A 17,880-nucleotide genomic window follows, 5' to 3' on the forward strand; every position below is an offset into this window, starting at 1 on the left:
TCACACTTCCTCTAACTCTCGTTCTAACCATCTCACACGCTCTCTAAATCTCTCTTGCTCTCTAACTCTCTCACACTCTCTGACTCTCTCTTACTCTCTCTCTCTCACACTCTTAACTCTTGTTCTAACCCTCTCTTTCTCTAACTCTCTTTCTCTAACTCTCTTTCTCTAACTCACTCTCTCTCTGACACTCTTTCTCTGACTCTCACTCTCTCTCTGACACTCTCACTCTCTCTGACACACTCTCTCTCTCTGATACTCTCTGACACTCTCTCTAACTCTCTGTCTAACTCACGTATTTCTAAACTAAGTTTACTTCTATGTGAAGTCCAGTAGATCTCTGGATCCTCCTCCTCGGTCTCCAGCCTCCTGTCTTCTGCCATCAGCAGCCTGTCAGCCAGAGCTTATGATGTGCGTGCATGAGATCCTTATCTCACACACTATAGGCTCTGACCGTAGACAGCCTCAGGGGTTACTGTAGGACACTGCAGGCACATTCACAGTGCCTGCAGTGTTCTGATACTATGTTTGAAGTCTTCATCTAACCATGAAGATGTCAAAAATGAGTACTGCACATCAGGCAGGACTTAACCAGGAAGTCCCTCTAGTGGCCGTCAGAGTGACTGCCACTGGAGGTGTTCCTAGGCTTTTTAATGTACACTGTCTTTTCTCCTAAAATACAATGTTTACATTTAAAAAGCCTGCAGGGATCTACTGTACTCACCAGAACAACCTCATTAAGCTGAATTTGTTCAGGTGACTATGAGATGTCCCTTTGAAGTTGTATTGATGCAGTACTAAACTCAAAATTGTGAAACAAATTTTGATTTGCGTCACTGATCTTAGGAATACAATTATGATTATTTTACAGCCCTTTTAAAATATGTAATACACTATATGTATTAATGCTTCCATGAAGATAGAATGTTATCTTTTAAAATAGCTGATGTAGATTTTTTTTTCTTATGAAAACCTATTGTTGGTTTGATAAGCAAAAATAGAATATTGTCTGCCACAAACTGTTAGTAGTTTTTTTTCTTGTCTTCATATTTGTGAAAACTGCAGTTTCCTGTAATATGACAAATGGAAACAACCTAATTTTACAAACTCAATAAATTCCATTGTGTATACAGAAGCAAGAAGGGATTGAAACAAATGATTATGTAATAATACTAATAATACTCACTGCATGAGAAGGCTTTGTAAGTAAACAATGTCTCTTTAATGAGTCTTATTTTAACCCCTTAAGGATGGCGGGTGTACTATGACGTCTTTGGGGACCCGGCTCTAAATGCTGGCAGGCGGCATAGTACATCCCCGCCGTCCAAGGGGATCTGCTCGCATCCAAGGCAGTCCCCATGCTGCCGATTTGGCCCTCTCAGCCCCATGTGTTCGCGAGGTCCTTGTGAGGACCTCACAATCACATAGACGGATTAGCCGTCCATAGCAGTGCCAGCAGGGGGACTGCCTGGAATGACAGGTAGTCCCCCTGCTGCCTGTAAAAAAGTTCAATAAAGGTTAAAAACAGTGTAAAATAAAATAATATATATATATTTATATATATACACACACATACACTGTCAAAGTGTATTTTAATGTAAAAAAGTTCAATAAAGGTTAAAAACAGTGTAAAATAAAATAATATATGTTAGATCATATATATATATATATATATATATATTATGTATATTATCTAAGTATGTATGTATATATATATATATATTAATATATATATATATATATATATATATATATACATACTTAGATAATATACATAATATATATATATATATATATATGCAGGGCTGCCATCAGAAATTTTGGGGCCCCTGACAAAGCACAAGGTCTGGGCCCCCCCCCGACCCCTCCCTCCCGGGCCCGCCCACGCCCTACCTAGTCCGCTAACAATGATGCGGGACTGAATGTGGTGTGTATAGTGGAAGTGAATTAGAATGTGTGTAATGGATGTAGTGTTTGTGTGTATTAGATACTGTTTGTGCAGTGAATGCAGAGTGTGTTAGTGTAGCGGATGCAGTGTGTATAGTGAACGCAGAGTGTGTTTGAGTAGTGGATGTAGTGTGTGTACAGTGATGTAGTGTTTGTATGTACTAGATGAAATGTGTTTAGTGGATGCAGTGTCTGTAGTTGATGTAGTGTGTGTATTAGACGCAGTGTCTGTGTATAGTGAATGCAGAGTGTTTCAATTTGTGGTGGATGTAGTGTGTGTACTGTGAATACAGGATGTTTGTGTAGTGGATGCTGTGTGTACAGTTAATGCAGAGTGTGTGTCAGTATAGTGAATCCAGAGTGTGTGCATAGTTTAGTGAATGCAGAGTGTGTGTTAGTGTGTAATGAATGCAGAGTGTGTCAGTGTTATGAATGTAGTGTGTGTGTTAGTGCAGTGAATGCAGAGTGTTTGTAAATGTGTAGTGAATGCAGAGTGTGTGTTAATGTGTAGTGAATGCAGAGGGTGTGTTAGTGTGTAGCGGATGCAGAGTGTGTGTTAGTGTAGTGAATGCAGAGTGTTAATGTGTAGTGAATGCAGAGAGTGTTTGAGTAGTGGATGTAGTGTGTGTACAGTGATGTAGTGTGTGTTTGTGTAGTGGATGTAGTGTTTGTATGTACTAGATGAAATGTGTTTAGTGGATGCAGTGTCTGTAGTGGATGTAGTGTGTGTATTAGACACAGTGTATGTGTACAGTGAATGCAGAATGTTTCAATTTGTGGTGGATGTAGTGTGTGTACTGTGAATACAGGATGTTTGTGTAGTGGATGCTGTGTGTACAGGTGATGCAGAGTCTATGTTAGTGTAGTGAATGCAGAGTGTGTGTCAGTATAGTGAATCCAGAGTGTGTGCATAGTTTAGTGAATGCAGAGTGTGTGTTAGTGTGTAATAAATGCAGAGTGTGTGTTAGGGTGTAGTGAATGCAGAGTGTGTCAGTGTAATGAATGTAGTGTGTGTGTAAATTTGTAGTGAATGCAGAGTGTGTGTTAATGTGTAGTGAATGCAGAGAGTGTCTTAGTGTAGTGAATGCAGAGAGTGTGTTAGTGTAGTGAATGCAGAGAGTGTGTTAGTGTAGTGAATGCAGAGAGTGTGTTAATGTGTAGTGAATGCAGAGAGTGTGTTAGTGTGTAGCGGATGCAGAGTCTGTGTTAGTGTAGTGAATGCAGAGAGTGTGTTAGTGTGTAGCGGATGCAGAGTGTGTGTTAGTGTAGTGAATGCAGACTGTGTTAGTGTGTAGCGGATGCAGAGTGTGTGTTAGTGTAGTGAATGCAGAGTGTGGTAATGTGTAGCGAATGCAGAGTGTGTGTCAGTATAGTGGATGCAGTGAGTGTGTTAGTGTGTAGTGTATGCAGAGTGCATGTTGTATTAGTGAATGCAGTGTGTGTATTGTATTAGTGTATGCACTGTGTGTGTTAGTGTATGCAGTGTGTGTTGTATTAGTTTATGCAGTGTGTGTGTTTGTGTATGCAGTGTGTGTTGTATTAGTGTATGCAGTGTGTGTTTGAGTAGTGGATGTAGTGTGTGTACAGTGATGTAGTGTTTGTATGTACTAGATGAAATGTGTTTAGTGGATGCAGTGTCTGTAGTTGATGTAGTGTGTGTATTAGACGCAGTGTCTGTGTATAGTGAATGCAGAGTGTTTCAATTTGTGGTGGATGTAGTGTGTGTACTGTGAATACAGGATGTTTGTGTAGTGGATGCTGTGTGTACAGTTAATGCAGAGTGTGTGTCAGTATAGTGAATCCAGAGTGTGTGCATAGTTTAGTGAATGCAGAGTGTGTGTTAGTGTGTAATGAATGCAGAGTGTGTCAGTGTTATGAATGTAGTGTGTGTGTTAGTGCAGTGAATGCAGAGTGTTTGTAAATGTGTAGTGAATGCAGAGTGTGTGTTAATGTGTAGTGAATGCAGAGGGTGTGTTAGTGTGTAGCGGATGCAGAGTGTGTGTTAGTGTAGTGAATGCAGAGTGTTAATGTGTAGTGAATGCAGAGAGTGTTTGAGTAGTGGATGTAGTGTGTGTACAGTGATGTAGTGTGTGTTTGTGTAGTGGATGTAGTGTTTGTATGTACTAGATGAAATGTGTTTAGTGGATGCAGTGTCTGTAGTGGATGTAGTGTGTGTATTAGACACAGTGTATGTGTACAGTGAATGCAGAATGTTTCAATTTGTGGTGGATGTAGTGTGTGTACTGTGAATACAGGATGTTTGTGTAGTGGATGCTGTGTGTACAGGTGATGCAGAGTCTATGTTAGTGTAGTGAATGCAGAGTGTGTGTCAGTATAGTGAATCCAGAGTGTGTGCATAGTTTAGTGAATGCAGAGTGTGTGTTAGTGTGTAATAAATGCAGAGTGTGTGTTAGGGTGTAGTGAATGCAGAGTGTGTCAGTGTAATGAATGTAGTGTGTGTGTAAATTTGTAGTGAATGCAGAGTGTGTGTTAATGTGTAGTGAATGCAGAGAGTGTCTTAGTGTAGTGAATGCAGAGAGTGTGTTAGTGTAGTGAATGCAGAGAGTGTGTTAGTGTAGTGAATGCAGAGAGTGTGTTAATGTGTAGTGAATGCAGAGAGTGTGTTAGTGTGTAGCGGATGCAGAGTCTGTGTTAGTGTAGTGAATGCAGAGAGTGTGTTAGTGTGTAGCGGATGCAGAGTGTGTGTTAGTGTAGTGAATGCAGACTGTGTTAGTGTGTAGCGGATGCAGAGTGTGTGTTAGTGTAGTGAATGCAGAGTGTGGTAATGTGTAGCGAATGCAGAGTGTGTGTCAGTATAGTGGATGCAGTGAGTGTGTTAGTGTGTAGTGTATGCAGAGTGCATGTTGTATTAGTGAATGCAGTGTGTGTATTGTATTAGTGTATGCACTGTGTGTGTTAGTGTATGCAGTGTGTGTTGTATTAGTTTATGCAGTGTGTGTGTTTGTGTATGCAGTGTGTGTTGTATTAGTGTATGCAGTGTGTGTTGTGTCAGTGTATGCAGAGTGTGTTGTGTTAGTGTATGCGGTGTGTGTGTTGTGTCAGTGTATGCAGAGTGTGTGTTTTGTCAGTGTATGTAGTGTGTGTGTGTGTGTGTGTGTTTTGTCAGTGTATGTAGTGTGTGTGTGTGTGTGTGTTGTGTCAGTGTATGTAGTGTGTGTGTGTGTGTTTTGTGTCAGTGTGTGCAGTGTGTGTGTTTTGTCAGTGTATGTAGTGTGTGTGTGTGTTGTGTCAGTGTGTGTGTTTTGTCAGTGTATGTAGTGTGTGTGTGTGTGTGTTGTGTCAGTGTATGTAGTGTGTGTGTGTGTAAATGTCCAATGAGGAGGGCGAGGGGGGGCATTCTAACATTATTAAAAAAAAAAAAAATTAATTAATTAAATTGTTTCTCCCCCCTCCCTGCTTACCTGTGTCTAGGGAGGGGGGAGATTCCATCCCTGGTGGTCCGGTGGCATGGTGGGGCCCCCCGGCTTCCTGTTACCGCAGAGGGGGCCCAGCACACAGCTTCTCCTCTTCTCTCCTCCAATAACTCTCGCGAGACCCGCGGAGCGTTGCCATGGCAACCGGGTCTCGCCAGAGTTATTAGCAGGGAGGAGAAGAGAAGAGGCAGTGTGCTGGGCCCCCTCTGCGGTAACAGGGAGCTGGGGGGCCCGCGGCTGCACACATAGATAGCGATATTTGCTATCTATGTGTGCAGGGAGGGAAAGTGGGGCCCGGGACTGCCAGAGCAGTCCGGGCCCCCCAGGGCCGCCGGGCCCGTGACAACTGTCACGGTTGTCACCCCCTGATGGCGGCCCTGTATATATGATCTAATATATATTATTTTAGTTTACACTGTTTTTAACCTTTATTGAACTTTTTTACATTAAAATACACTTTGACAGTGTATGTGTGTGTACATATATAAATACACACATATATATATATATATATATATATATATATATATATATATATGTATATATATACACACACATACACTGTCAAAGTGTATTTTAATATTGGTTACATTGCCTTTGAGACCGTATGGTAGACCAGGAATGAGAATTGCCCCCGTGATGGCATACCATTTGCAAAAGTAGACAATTTAAGGTATTTCAAATGGGGTATGTCCAGTGTTTTTTTAGTAGCCACTTAGTCACAAACACTGGCCAACATTGGCGTTCAAATGAGTTTTTGGCATTTTTTACACACAAGCAAATATTAACGCTAACTTTGGCCAGTGTTTATGACTGAGTGGCTACTAAAAAGGATTGGACATACCCCATATGCAATACCTTGGGTTGTCTTCTATTGCAAATGGTGTGCCATCATGGGGGTAATTCACATTCCTGGGCTACCATACGGTCTCAAAGGCAACGTAACCAATCTGGCGAATTTCAATGGGAAAAAAATGAAAAATGTAACATGCTATGTTTGAGCCTGTGACTTCCCAAAACACCATAAAACCTGAACATGGGGGGTACTGTTTTACACGTGAGACATCGCTGAATACAAATATGTGTATTTTATTGCAGTAAAAGCAAACAGTATTATGACATTCACAGTTAGAATGTCATGCAGAACTAGAAAAATAACATTTCTTAATTTCTCACATTTCTTTATATTTTATTCAAATTAAATTATGTTTCATAGCTAAATATTTGATGTTAAATGAAATCCCTATTTCTCCTGAATAAAATGATATATAATAAGTGTGGGTGCACTTAATATGAAAGAGGTGAATTATGATTGAACAGACATATAGTCAAACTCCAAGTTTTGTTTCCGTTTTGTTTTGATTAAAACTTGTACATTTGGCTCAGTCCTTAAGGGGTTAACTATCACATTTCTGTACAGCTTAGCATTATTTTTTATTTCAGTCCTTGTGTATTCCATTGCTGTTGCTTGAAGTACTGCTAGTTAAGCTTGACATGCGTTAAGGTGGCATACTCCCATCGACTTACCATTTGTGGTTATGTATTTTATGTTTTCTCTGCAGAATTTTACAGCTAATGAGAAATTGAAAAAGTTCTACAATGTTTTGTCAACAAATTCCGATGGCACAGTGGAATTTATTTCTACATTTGAAGGTACTTCTTAATGCTTTTTTTTTTTTGCTGCTAATTGAATATTTTTTACACACAGCAGAGTAAAAACCTAGAGTTAAAGTACTGTATCCACAGCAGTCTGTATACACTTAGTGCACTGGGGAAAGGGTTAACCCAGCACTCAAAATCCACCTGTACACATTTAATAATGCAGATACTATATTTTTTGAAAGATAAAGGTAAAAATAAAGGTGAAAAATAAAGATACAAATCTACAATATTGGAATTACAAAACAACAAACCCACTTTGAATGTTATTCCAGTGAGTTTGTAAAAAGTATAACAAAGAGGCAAACATGTATTCCTGATCCTATAGTGTTAAAATACTATCTAGCCTCCGAAATAGAGTAACATCTTACCTTTATTTTAGTCTGCTGACTCTGTCTCTGATCTGCCTCCTTGGCTGACATCATTAAAAGTGATGATTTTAGCCAATCACAAGGCTTTCCCATAGCAAAGCATTGGATTGACTGAGGTTCTCAATTTTTCTGACAACCTCAGCCAAACGCCGCCCTGTTCAATAAGCATCTCCTCATAAAGATACATTGAATCAATGCATCTCTATGAGGAAAGTTCAGTGTCTCCGTGCAGAGGATAAGGACACTGAATGTCAGTGCTGCACAGTATGTAGCACTGCCCCAGGAAGCACCTCTGGTAGTCACCCACGGAGTGGCCACTGGAAGTGTCCCTAGGCTGTAATGTAAACACTGTCTTTTCTCTAAAAAGACAGTGTTTGCTGTAAAAAGCATGCAGGGAATGATTATAGTCACCAGAACAAATACAACAAGCTGTAGTTGTTCTGGTGACTATAGAGTCCCTTTAAAAGTAAATGTCCTGTATGTTAGGCTATGCTTTTTTGTATATTGACATTGGGTCTATTCACATGGAACCCTCTGTGCAATCTGTCTAATCTATCTCATATACACCTTCTCCGGGATAACTAATTTTCCTTCTAAATATGCTTGTTTGGCTATTTGATTTTGTTTTCGTTTATATATAAAGACAGAAATATGGAATATGATCCATAAACGATTCTGGGTTTGTCTAGTAGTGTGAAAACTGTAAGTACATTAACGGGACACTCTAAGGATGATTATTATTAGTGCACAATGTTCTGTAGTGGTTAAGAAATTTTAGGGTTCAGCACCCTTTTTGTCAAACTATTTGAGCGGTGTGACAAAACGTGAGGATCTCATAGAACCCAAAGATCATTCCCACTCCAGAGACTATAGAATAATTTCACTTCCTCAATATCCATACTTAATAATAAGATTGCAAGGAAAGGTTGACAAGGCTGAGAGTTTCATGTACTTGTCTTAAACTATGTTGAATGTTTTAACCCTCTAAGACCGCAGCCAAATGTACAAGTTGTGATCAAAACAAAACGTAAACAAAACCTGGCATTTGCGCTATATATCTGTCCAACCATAATTCACCTCTTTCATATTAAATGCACCCCCCCCTTATTATATATCATTTTATTCAGGGGAAACAGGGCTTTCATGTAATATCAAATATTTAGCTATGAAACATAATTTAATATGAAAAAATTGGGAGAAAATAAGACATTTACCGTATTTTTCGCTCCATAAGACGCACTTTTTTTCCCCTCAAAAGTGAGGGGAAATGTCTGTGCGTCTTATGGAGCGAATATGAAGCTTTACTTACCTGTCTTGCAGCGTTGGCCGGCAGCACAGGGCGCACCGCGGTAGTGGAACTTGAATTTCATGTTCCGGTTTCCGGCGGGACTGAAAGGAAGTGTGCACAAGCTGAGTGCGCACTTCCTTTCAGTCCCGCCGGAAACCGGAACATGAAATTCAAGTTCCACTACCGCGGTGCGCCCTGTGCTGCCGGCCAACGCTGCAAGGCAGGTAAGTAATTATGGGACAAGGGGAGGGGGACAGTATGGGAGAGAAGAATATGGGGAGGGGGATGAAGTCTATGGGGGGGATGAAGTCTATGGGGGGGATGAAGTCTATGGGGAGGGGGGGAGATGAAGTCTATGGGGAGGGGGGGAGATGAAGTCTATGGGGAGGGGGGGAGATGAAGTCTATGGGGAGGGGGGGAGATGAAGTCTATGGGGAGGGGGGGAGATGAAGTCTATGGGGAGGGGGGAGATGAAGTCTATGGGGAGGGGGGGAGATGAAGTCTATGGGGAGGGGGGGAGATGAAGTCTATGGGGAGGGGGGGAGATGAAGTCTATGGGGAGGGGGGGAGATGAAGTCTATGGGGAGGGGGGAGATGAAGCCTATGGGGAGGGGGGGACATGAAGTCTATGGGGAGGGGGGAGATGAAGTCTATGGGGAGGGGGGAGATGAAGTCTATGGGGAGGGGGGAGATGAAGTCTATGGGGAGGGGGGGAGATGAAGTCTATGGGGAGGGGGTGGGTGAAGACTATGGGGAGGGGGTGAGTGAAGACTATGGGGAGGGGGTGAGTGAAGACTATGGGAGGGGGGGACACTATGGGACAGGGGAGAAAAAAAATATTCTGTACAAACTGTCCCATAGTAAGAAACACTATGGGACCGTTTGTTCAGAATATTTTTTTTTCTGGGTTTGTTCCTCTAAAAACTAGGTGCGTCTTATGGTGAGGTGCGTCTTATGGAGCGAAAAATACGGTAGTTATTTTTTTAGTTCTACATGACATTTTAATTGTCAATGTCATAATACTGTTTGCTTTTACTACAATAAAATACACATATTTGTATTCAGCAAAGTCTCACGTGTAAAACAGTACCCCCTATGTGCAGGTTTTATGGTGTTTTGGAAAGTTACAGTGTCATATATAGTACGTTACATTTGAAATTGAAATTCGCCAGATTGGTTACGTTGCCTTTGAGACTGTATAGTAGCCCAGGAATTAAATTTGCAATAGAAGACAACCCAAGGTATTGCAAATGGGGTATGCCCAGTCTTTTTTAGTAGCCATTTGGTCACAAACACTGGCCAAAGTAAGCGTTAGTATTTGTTTGTGTGTGAAAAATGCAAAAAAACGCCAATTTTGGCCAGTGTTTGTGACTAAGTGGCTACTAAAAAAGACTGGACATACCCCATTTGCAATACCTTGGGTTGTCTACTATTGCAAATGGTATGCCATCATAGGGGTAATTTTCATTCTTGGGCTACCATAGGGTCACAAAGGCAACGTAAGCAATCTGGCGAATTTTAATGTGAAAAAAATGAAGCACAAGCCTTATATTTGACGCTGTAACTTTTGAAAACACCATAAAACCTGTACATGAGGGGTACTGTTGTACTCGGGAGACTTCTCTGAACACAAATATTTGTGTTTCAAAACAGTAAAAAGTATTGCAGCAATAATATCGTCCGTGTAAGTGCTGTTTGTGCGTGAAAAATGCAAAAAACTTCACTTTTACTGGCGATATCATCGTTGTAATACATTTTACTGTTTTGAAACACTAATATTTGTGTTCAGCGAAGTCTCCCGAGTAAAACAGTACCCCCCATGTACAGGTTTTATGGTGTCTTGGAAAGTTATAGGGTTAAATATAGTGCTAGCAAATTAAATTCCCTATACTTTCGGCATGGGTTGTCAGGCAGGTCCCGCTAATTGTAATTAATTAGGATACCTAATTATGTAAAAATATTACATAAATATCTGTTTAGAATTAATATATGTATATATATATATACATACGTGCATATATATGTATATATAATTTTTTTTAAATATTTTTATTTATATATATAGGTATATCTATATATAGTGATATATACGTATATATTTATGTATATAGATATATATATTATTTCGTTCTACGTGTATTTTATATATATATATTATCAAAATACAGTTAGAACGAAATAACAAATCTATATATTTTTTAATTATTTATTTTTAATTATTTTTGTAATTTTATTTTTTTACGTATTTACATTTATTTTTATATTCTATATAAATATATATATAACAATAATTATATATATATATATTTAATCAGTATCAGTCTACGTGTAATTTGATAATATATATGTATAATTATATATATATATATATATATATATTAATAGTAAAATACACCTAGACAATGTATGTGTGTGTATGTATATGTGTAATATGTATATGTATATATATATGATCTAAGTATATCATTTTTTTTTTTTAACACTTATTTTAATTTTATTTTATTTTATTTCCAGCCAGCAGGGAGTCCCCCTGCTGGCAATGCAGCAGGCAGCTAACCCGGCCATGTGATTGTGAGGACCTCACTCTCACATGACCGGGGGGGGGCTGCAGGAGGAAGGATCTGCCGCGGGGGACTCCCTGGGAGTCCCCCTGTAACGGACCGTTTCACTTACAAGAGGGTAAAACCCAGTTTAGGCGATAATCCCCTTTACAGATGCACAGGCAGCTACTGCAAACACCATTCTCCCGACTGGAGACACACGAACACTGAATCCGAGAAACCGTTTAAATTCTCCCAAGCATATGAATGCTGTAGACCATTGAATAGGAACCATACGAATAGGCTTGTACTCCTAGCAGTCAACTGGAACAGCATGCAATAAATCCTTCCCCCCAATAATGAGACGACACATCACTTTGAGGGTAAAACAGGAACTCTGGACTGGCTCATCCAGCCTGGCCTTTATTTCCAACTCACACATACAGGCCACACCCAGGGGGAGGCATAAAAGAACCAATGACATAGATGTTACCTCCCACACATCCCCTCCCCTTAGTGTGACACATAATCCCATTATGCATGCAGTTTAAAATATACTTTTACACAACTTTCATAACTTTAAAACCATACATCACATTCACATAAAAATACATACCCACAATCAATCCATTCAGGGGAACAACATATAAAAAAATGGCATGAATCCGACCAGGGGTTCAAAAGTTACTAAAAGTATCTTTTGTCCCTCCTGGCTGGCAGAAAAACATCCCCACAATGCACCCTGGTTTCCTCCCTTCTGCCCTGGAGTTAATTGGAGAAGTAATCCAATTATCCAGGACTAGAGGCAGACTCCATTAACCACATGGTTGCAAAACGACATAAAACACTTTAAAATACATAAAGTCACATTTACACATAACACACAGACATTTCACCTATCCCCAGATAGCTGGGATCTGCGCGCACAAAACTACCGAATAGTGCGCAGATCCTACTCACACAGTACAATTGCCATGGAGCTAAAGTCTTTCCCATAGTCTTTCATTATATGAATAGGCTCCATGGGATGGCTATCTGGGGTATCACATTCCCATAAAGTCTGGTCCATAGTCCAAAGGCAAGAGGCGGGCAATCAGCCCCCTCCAAGGACACGTGGCGAGCTGCGGGGGGCTCCCTGGTAGTCCCCCCAACCGCGATCGCTGGCGTAGGATCGCCGGCGACTGAGTAAGTAAAAAAAAACCGGAGGGCGTAAAATTACGCACGGCGGCGTTTAGAGCCGCTTAAAAAAGGACGTAATTGTACGCCCTCCGGTCTTAAAGGGTTAATCCAATTATATGATATGACAATCCATTAACAACTTTTGTTCCAACTGCTAAAGCTTATGTAATGGAACCGCTGGCACCCCGGGTATTTTCCGCTGACGGATGCTCCTAGTGCTTTCCGAGGACTCCAAGCACTCTGCCTGACACCATAACCACTGCAGACCCCTTGGTTGGGGTCTCGCCGTCTCCACCCACTCTGGACCCAAGACCAGGGTCCAGCTTCCAGTAGGTGGACCTCTCCGAATTCCAGAGAGCAGGAACAGGAACAAGCTCTTAGCAGAGCTTAGTGATTATACCCTGGGGAGTATAGTGATTATAGCAATCCCCAGAGTGTAGTTCTCCAATCCCCCAAACATGAGCGCAAACTTCATGAAGTTCCAAGATGATCTGAAATTTTAATGACCACACACTGGCTTTTATGCAAGTCCCCATGCAAGGGGACATCCCACAGGGTGGGACACTCTACAACCAATCATATACAGGAAAACCGTAAAACACACCCAGCACAAACATACAATCCCTCCCCTCTGCCTGTGATATATTTACTGAACACAATGGGTTAATGTAATTTATCACAGGCAGGAAAAATACACTTTTTATACATGCACTGTAACTTAAAAAATATGCATCACATTCACATAACACATATTCAGAATCAGCATACTTTAAATATAAACATAACCAAAAATCAGACAAATCCCCCCAGTACATAAAAAGTTAGGTGGAAGTCTTTTATGACCAACCGCAAGCACATTTTCCTGCCCAAAACAGTTCCATAGATTTGGGCTGTGCGGTCTGTCTATTTTATGCAGAAAAATGACTTAGTCCTATTTGAACGTGCGTTCGAATTTTCGAACGGGACTTAGTCTCTGCAGCTGAAAGTACAGTGTAGGAGAAGGTAAGGGTCAGCGGTGTTCGCGGAAATGTGTAGCCGATTTCAGTTCCATGAATTTGGCTACACATACCGCTGATCTCGTTCGAATTAACAAAGATGGTCGCCGCCACGTGTTGGTTTGCACGAACAGCGGCCACCCAGCGCTCGGCAATTAACCTTCAGTAACCTCACAGCCTGGGAGGTAAATTGCCTGCACACTTCCACTTCTGGGTGGTCCGCCTGTGTGGTACTTGGTTCAGTAAGCCCCATTTACTGAACCAAGTGGGAGAAAGCCAGGAACAAAATATTTTAACTAAGTCTGGGGACACTGGGGACACCGTCTTAAAGGGGCATTGTCACACAAAGTCTCAATATGTCCCCAGACAGTTCTTAAAGGGCCAGCATGGTCCCATACAAGTCCATAAGCCACAATGCAGTTCTTAAAGGGCCAGCAGCAGCATAATAAAAATCCATTAGCCCAAATAATGTTTGTAAAGGGCCATACAGCCCAGGGCCATAGTCATGAGGCAGAAGGCTGGCAATCAGGCTCCTCCAACAGCCAGGGGAAAAGGGCAGCTTGTCACCTAAAAATCCGGTGACAAAAAGTGTTTCGTCAGAGCTTACTTACCTGTAATCCTTAGCACATCAAGATCTTGTCTATAGCAACTGGTGTACATTTTTCACACCAGAATGCCTTTTGCCAAATGCTGATGTGGAGGAAATAGTAAGTGCTGCTCACTGGGAGTAAGTGTTTGCACATTCAACATCCAGAAAGCTAAAGTGGTTGTGGTGCCTAGTGTGCCAATTTGTTATGGGTCACTCTAAACACAGTAACAAAGTTACAGTATTGCAAAATATATGATGCAGATCATATCCCCCTCTCATTCTTAGCTCTGAAAGTGGTTTCTCTGCTAAGCTCTGAATTGCTACAGCTATTAGACATCTCACATCTGAAAGATGGACCATTTATGGTTGTGTCCACATTTTTTATTTTTTATGAATTATTTTTTTTAATCTTTTTTTTTTTGTCTTTCCCATTTTCTTTTTAAACCAATCCTCTTTTAGCATATGATTATCCAATCTATGGAGTTCAATGGCATCCTGAAAAAATTTCGTTTGAGTGGAAGATAGCACCTGGAATCTCACACACAGCAGAGGCGGTGTATGCATCATTTTATATGGCCGAGTTCTTTGTTAACGAAGGTAAGGCATGTAATAGACATATATACAATGTACTTTTTTTATGTTCATATTTTCTCTCTTTCAAATTATTTATACACTTATAGCAGAACTGTCATATAGCTTTCTATATGTTGTGGGTTGTGCTGTTTTTCTAATTGCCAATCATTTTAAATTTATAATAATGTTTTTGCACAAACATATTATGTTTTATATATTGTTTTAAACTGAGTTTTAGAATTTTAATTGCTTGCCTAGTTGTCCTAGCACAGCACACCATCTAAATGAACCTAACGCAATCCATTCCATGCATGCAGGCACATGTATCTTTATAGAGGAATTGCCCAGGCATGATTGACGTTTCTCTGCTGATGCCGGAGTGCGAACACACAGAGCATTATGAGGCGGTTGTATCTCCTGCCTCTTGTAGTACAGAAGTGCTATGGAACCAGTGTTGTACTAGTACAGGGGTGCCAAAAACATCCCCAAATGTTTTAAAACTACAGCTTCCATGATGCTTTGGCATTCTAAAGGCAGGTAAAGCATCTGGGACTTGTAGTTCTACAACTTTCGGGGATCTACCTTTTGGGAACCCCTGTACTAGTGGGTGCTCAAAGTGAAAAGTATACCTTTTTATCTGTATGTATTTTTATTGTGTAGTCACAGAACCATATACAGTCAAGAATATATAATTGTATTGAAATGTAAACTGCACATTTTGTATGAAGCAATAACGGACATAAATACCATATTTAATTAGTCAGCAAATTGTAATAAAGCTGAAGGAATTAATCTAGCGGTGTCTCATTCTTCGTTCGCCAGAATAATACTCACAGCAATAAGGGATGTGGGGATACCTAGGAAGAGGGTGTGGGTGGTCACAAAGCAAAGGGCAAGAAAAAAGCTGCCTCTCCCCACAGGCCCTGTCCAGCAAGGCCAGACAACTCTGCCGTCCCTAGATCAGCAAAAAACACCCAATAGCCAGTGCTTGAGCTGGATTATTGTCAATTTGATCTTGAGTGTTATTTAGAAGTGTAGCAATGACTCAATAGTTTGGGGAAATATCAGAAGTTTGAATATATTAATAATTTAGTATGTAATTATTGTTTGATCTTATCTGTGCACTTGTTACCATTTGAATATAAATAGGAATAGCACTGCAAAATGCTATATTGTTGCCATGACAAAGTCACATTAAACCACTAACAAGTTTGAGTAACTTTGTGTCTTGATAATTAAGCCATCACCTAGGCACTCTAATTATATATTTCAGCTCTTTTTATAAAAGAGCAAAAGTTCAAAACACAGAAGTGGAAGATTTCTGTTGTTTTGTTATTTTTATTTAAACAATAATCTGAATGAAAATAAAGTCTGCACTTTATGTACTATAACAACCTATACTCCTTCAATTAAACATGAAATGAAAGCCAGTGTGTCTTTCTCCTATTAACAAAGATTGAGGTTCTTCAAGCCCTATTCATTCTAGAATACCAGTGCCAGTAAGGTTTGACCTCAGTTGTTAAATTTTCACGAGAGCGGTAAAGACATGTTATTTAAATCACCTTGATATCATTATTTTAAAAATAAAACACAATAAACACTATCTAGCTCACCTGCCTTCCCCACTTTTCCCCTAAATATAGTAAAATCTTACCTTTATTCCAGTCTGCTGGTGTTGCCTCTGCCCCTGATCTACCTTCTGGGCTGTCATAATCAGAAGTGATGATCTCAGCTAATCCAGTGCTTTCCGATAGATTTGAGATTGTCAATTCTGATGATCTCAGCCAAGAAGGCATGCCCGTAGCATAGCCAAACGCCACCCTGGTAAATCAGCATCTCCTCATACAGATGTTCAGTGCCTCCATGCAGAGGGTGGGGACACTGATTGCCAATGCTGAACGCTTTGCAGCACTGCCCCAGGAAGCACCTCTGGTAGCCATCTGAGGAGTGCCCAGTAGAGGTAATGTAAACACTGCATTTTCTCTTTGTTTACTGCAAAAAGCCTGAATGGAATGATTATATTTACAGAACAAATACATTAAGCTGTAGTTGTTCTGGTGAATATAGTGTCCCTTTAATGATTCAGTTGCTCTAAGGAAAAAAAATGTTCTGCTACTCAAGCAAGCTCTATCTGTTCTTTGCATCAGGTAGCTATAGAATGACATACATCTTTATGTCACTGACCTGCATTTTAGCTGATTGTTCTTATTATTAAAAAAATTGTTGCACAATACTAATTGTAATTTTCGACTCTTTTACAGCAAGAAAAAGTCTACATAAATTTCCAGACACCACGCAAGAAAATGAAGCTCTAATCTACAATTACTGCCCAAAGTACACTGGAAAAATCTTTGACCAAATGTATTTTTTCTGAACATTTATTTTCATGTGGCTTTGCTATATCTTTTTTTCCCCTTCTGCATCTATTGCAACTCTGCGAGTAACAAATGAATTTACACTGATCTATCTGATTGCATTTCTAAAGAAGAAAAACTCCAGTAACTTTTTGCTTGGTTTCCCAAGAATTTTTTTTTTCACTGTATAGAGCACATATTGTTACATTAAACAAAACAAGCCAAATGCATTTAGGCAGGGGCGTATTAGCCGCGAGGCAAACAAGGCATTTGCCTTGGGCGGCATTTTCCAGGGGGGGCAAAAAAATCCGCCCCCAAATGCCCAGGGCAAATGTCTTGTTAGCCTTGCGGCTAACAGACATGCTGGGCTGCCGGCGGGCTGCCGAGTGGTCGGGCGGTGCTGGTGGGCGGCCGGCGAGAGAGCACTTCCTCTGAGCTGTCTGCTCGGCTCCCTCGCGCGCCGCAGAGTGAGGCTGGGAGCCGGAATATGATGTCATATTCCGGCTCCCAGCCTCACTCTGAGGCGTGCGAGGGAGCTGAGCAGACAGCTCAGAGGAAGTGCTCCCCCTGCCAGGCAGTGCCGCTCGCCCAGCAGCCACTGGACCACCAGGGAGGAAGAGACCCCCCCCCCAGCATTCCCAAATGTAAGGAGGCTGGGGGGGGGGGGGTGTTTAAATAAATTTTAAAAAATGTGTAATGTGGGTGGGTGAGAGTGTTTGTGTGTCTGTTAGTGTGTGTCTGTTAGTGTGTGTGTCTGTTAGTGTGTGTGTCTGTTAGTGTGTTTCTGTTAGTGTGTTTGCCTGTGAGTGTGTGTCTGTTAGTGAGTGTGTGTGTCTGTTAGTGTGTGTGCCTGACTATGTGTGTCTGTTAGTGTGTGTGTTTGCCTGTGAGTGTGTGTGTATGTTAGTGAGTGTGTGTGTCTGCTAGTTTGTGTCTGCTAGTGAGTGAGTG

General features: G+C 40.7%; 1 protein-coding gene across 1 annotated transcript in view; it reads left to right on the plus strand.

The window, feature by feature from the left end:
• LOC134608513 (gamma-glutamyl hydrolase-like) overlaps window positions 1-17,304 on the plus strand; it is a 58,770-nt gene extending 41,466 nt beyond the window's left edge. The window contains exons 7-9 of the mRNA XM_063451364.1: window positions 6,944-7,034; window positions 14,462-14,599; window positions 16,837-17,304. Of these exons, the coding sequence (XP_063307434.1) occupies window positions 6,944-7,034; window positions 14,462-14,599; window positions 16,837-16,949 (342 nt within the window). The 3' untranslated portion in view covers window positions 16,950-17,304. The remainder of the gene's footprint in view (window positions 1-6,943; window positions 7,035-14,461; window positions 14,600-16,836) is intronic.
• Window positions 17,305-17,880: the final 576 nt, after the last annotated feature.

This window comes from Pelobates fuscus, chromosome 4 (assembly GCF_036172605.1).
Source record: "Pelobates fuscus isolate aPelFus1 chromosome 4, aPelFus1.pri, whole genome shotgun sequence".
Classification (NCBI taxonomy): domain Eukaryota; kingdom Metazoa; phylum Chordata; class Amphibia; order Anura; family Pelobatidae; genus Pelobates; species Pelobates fuscus.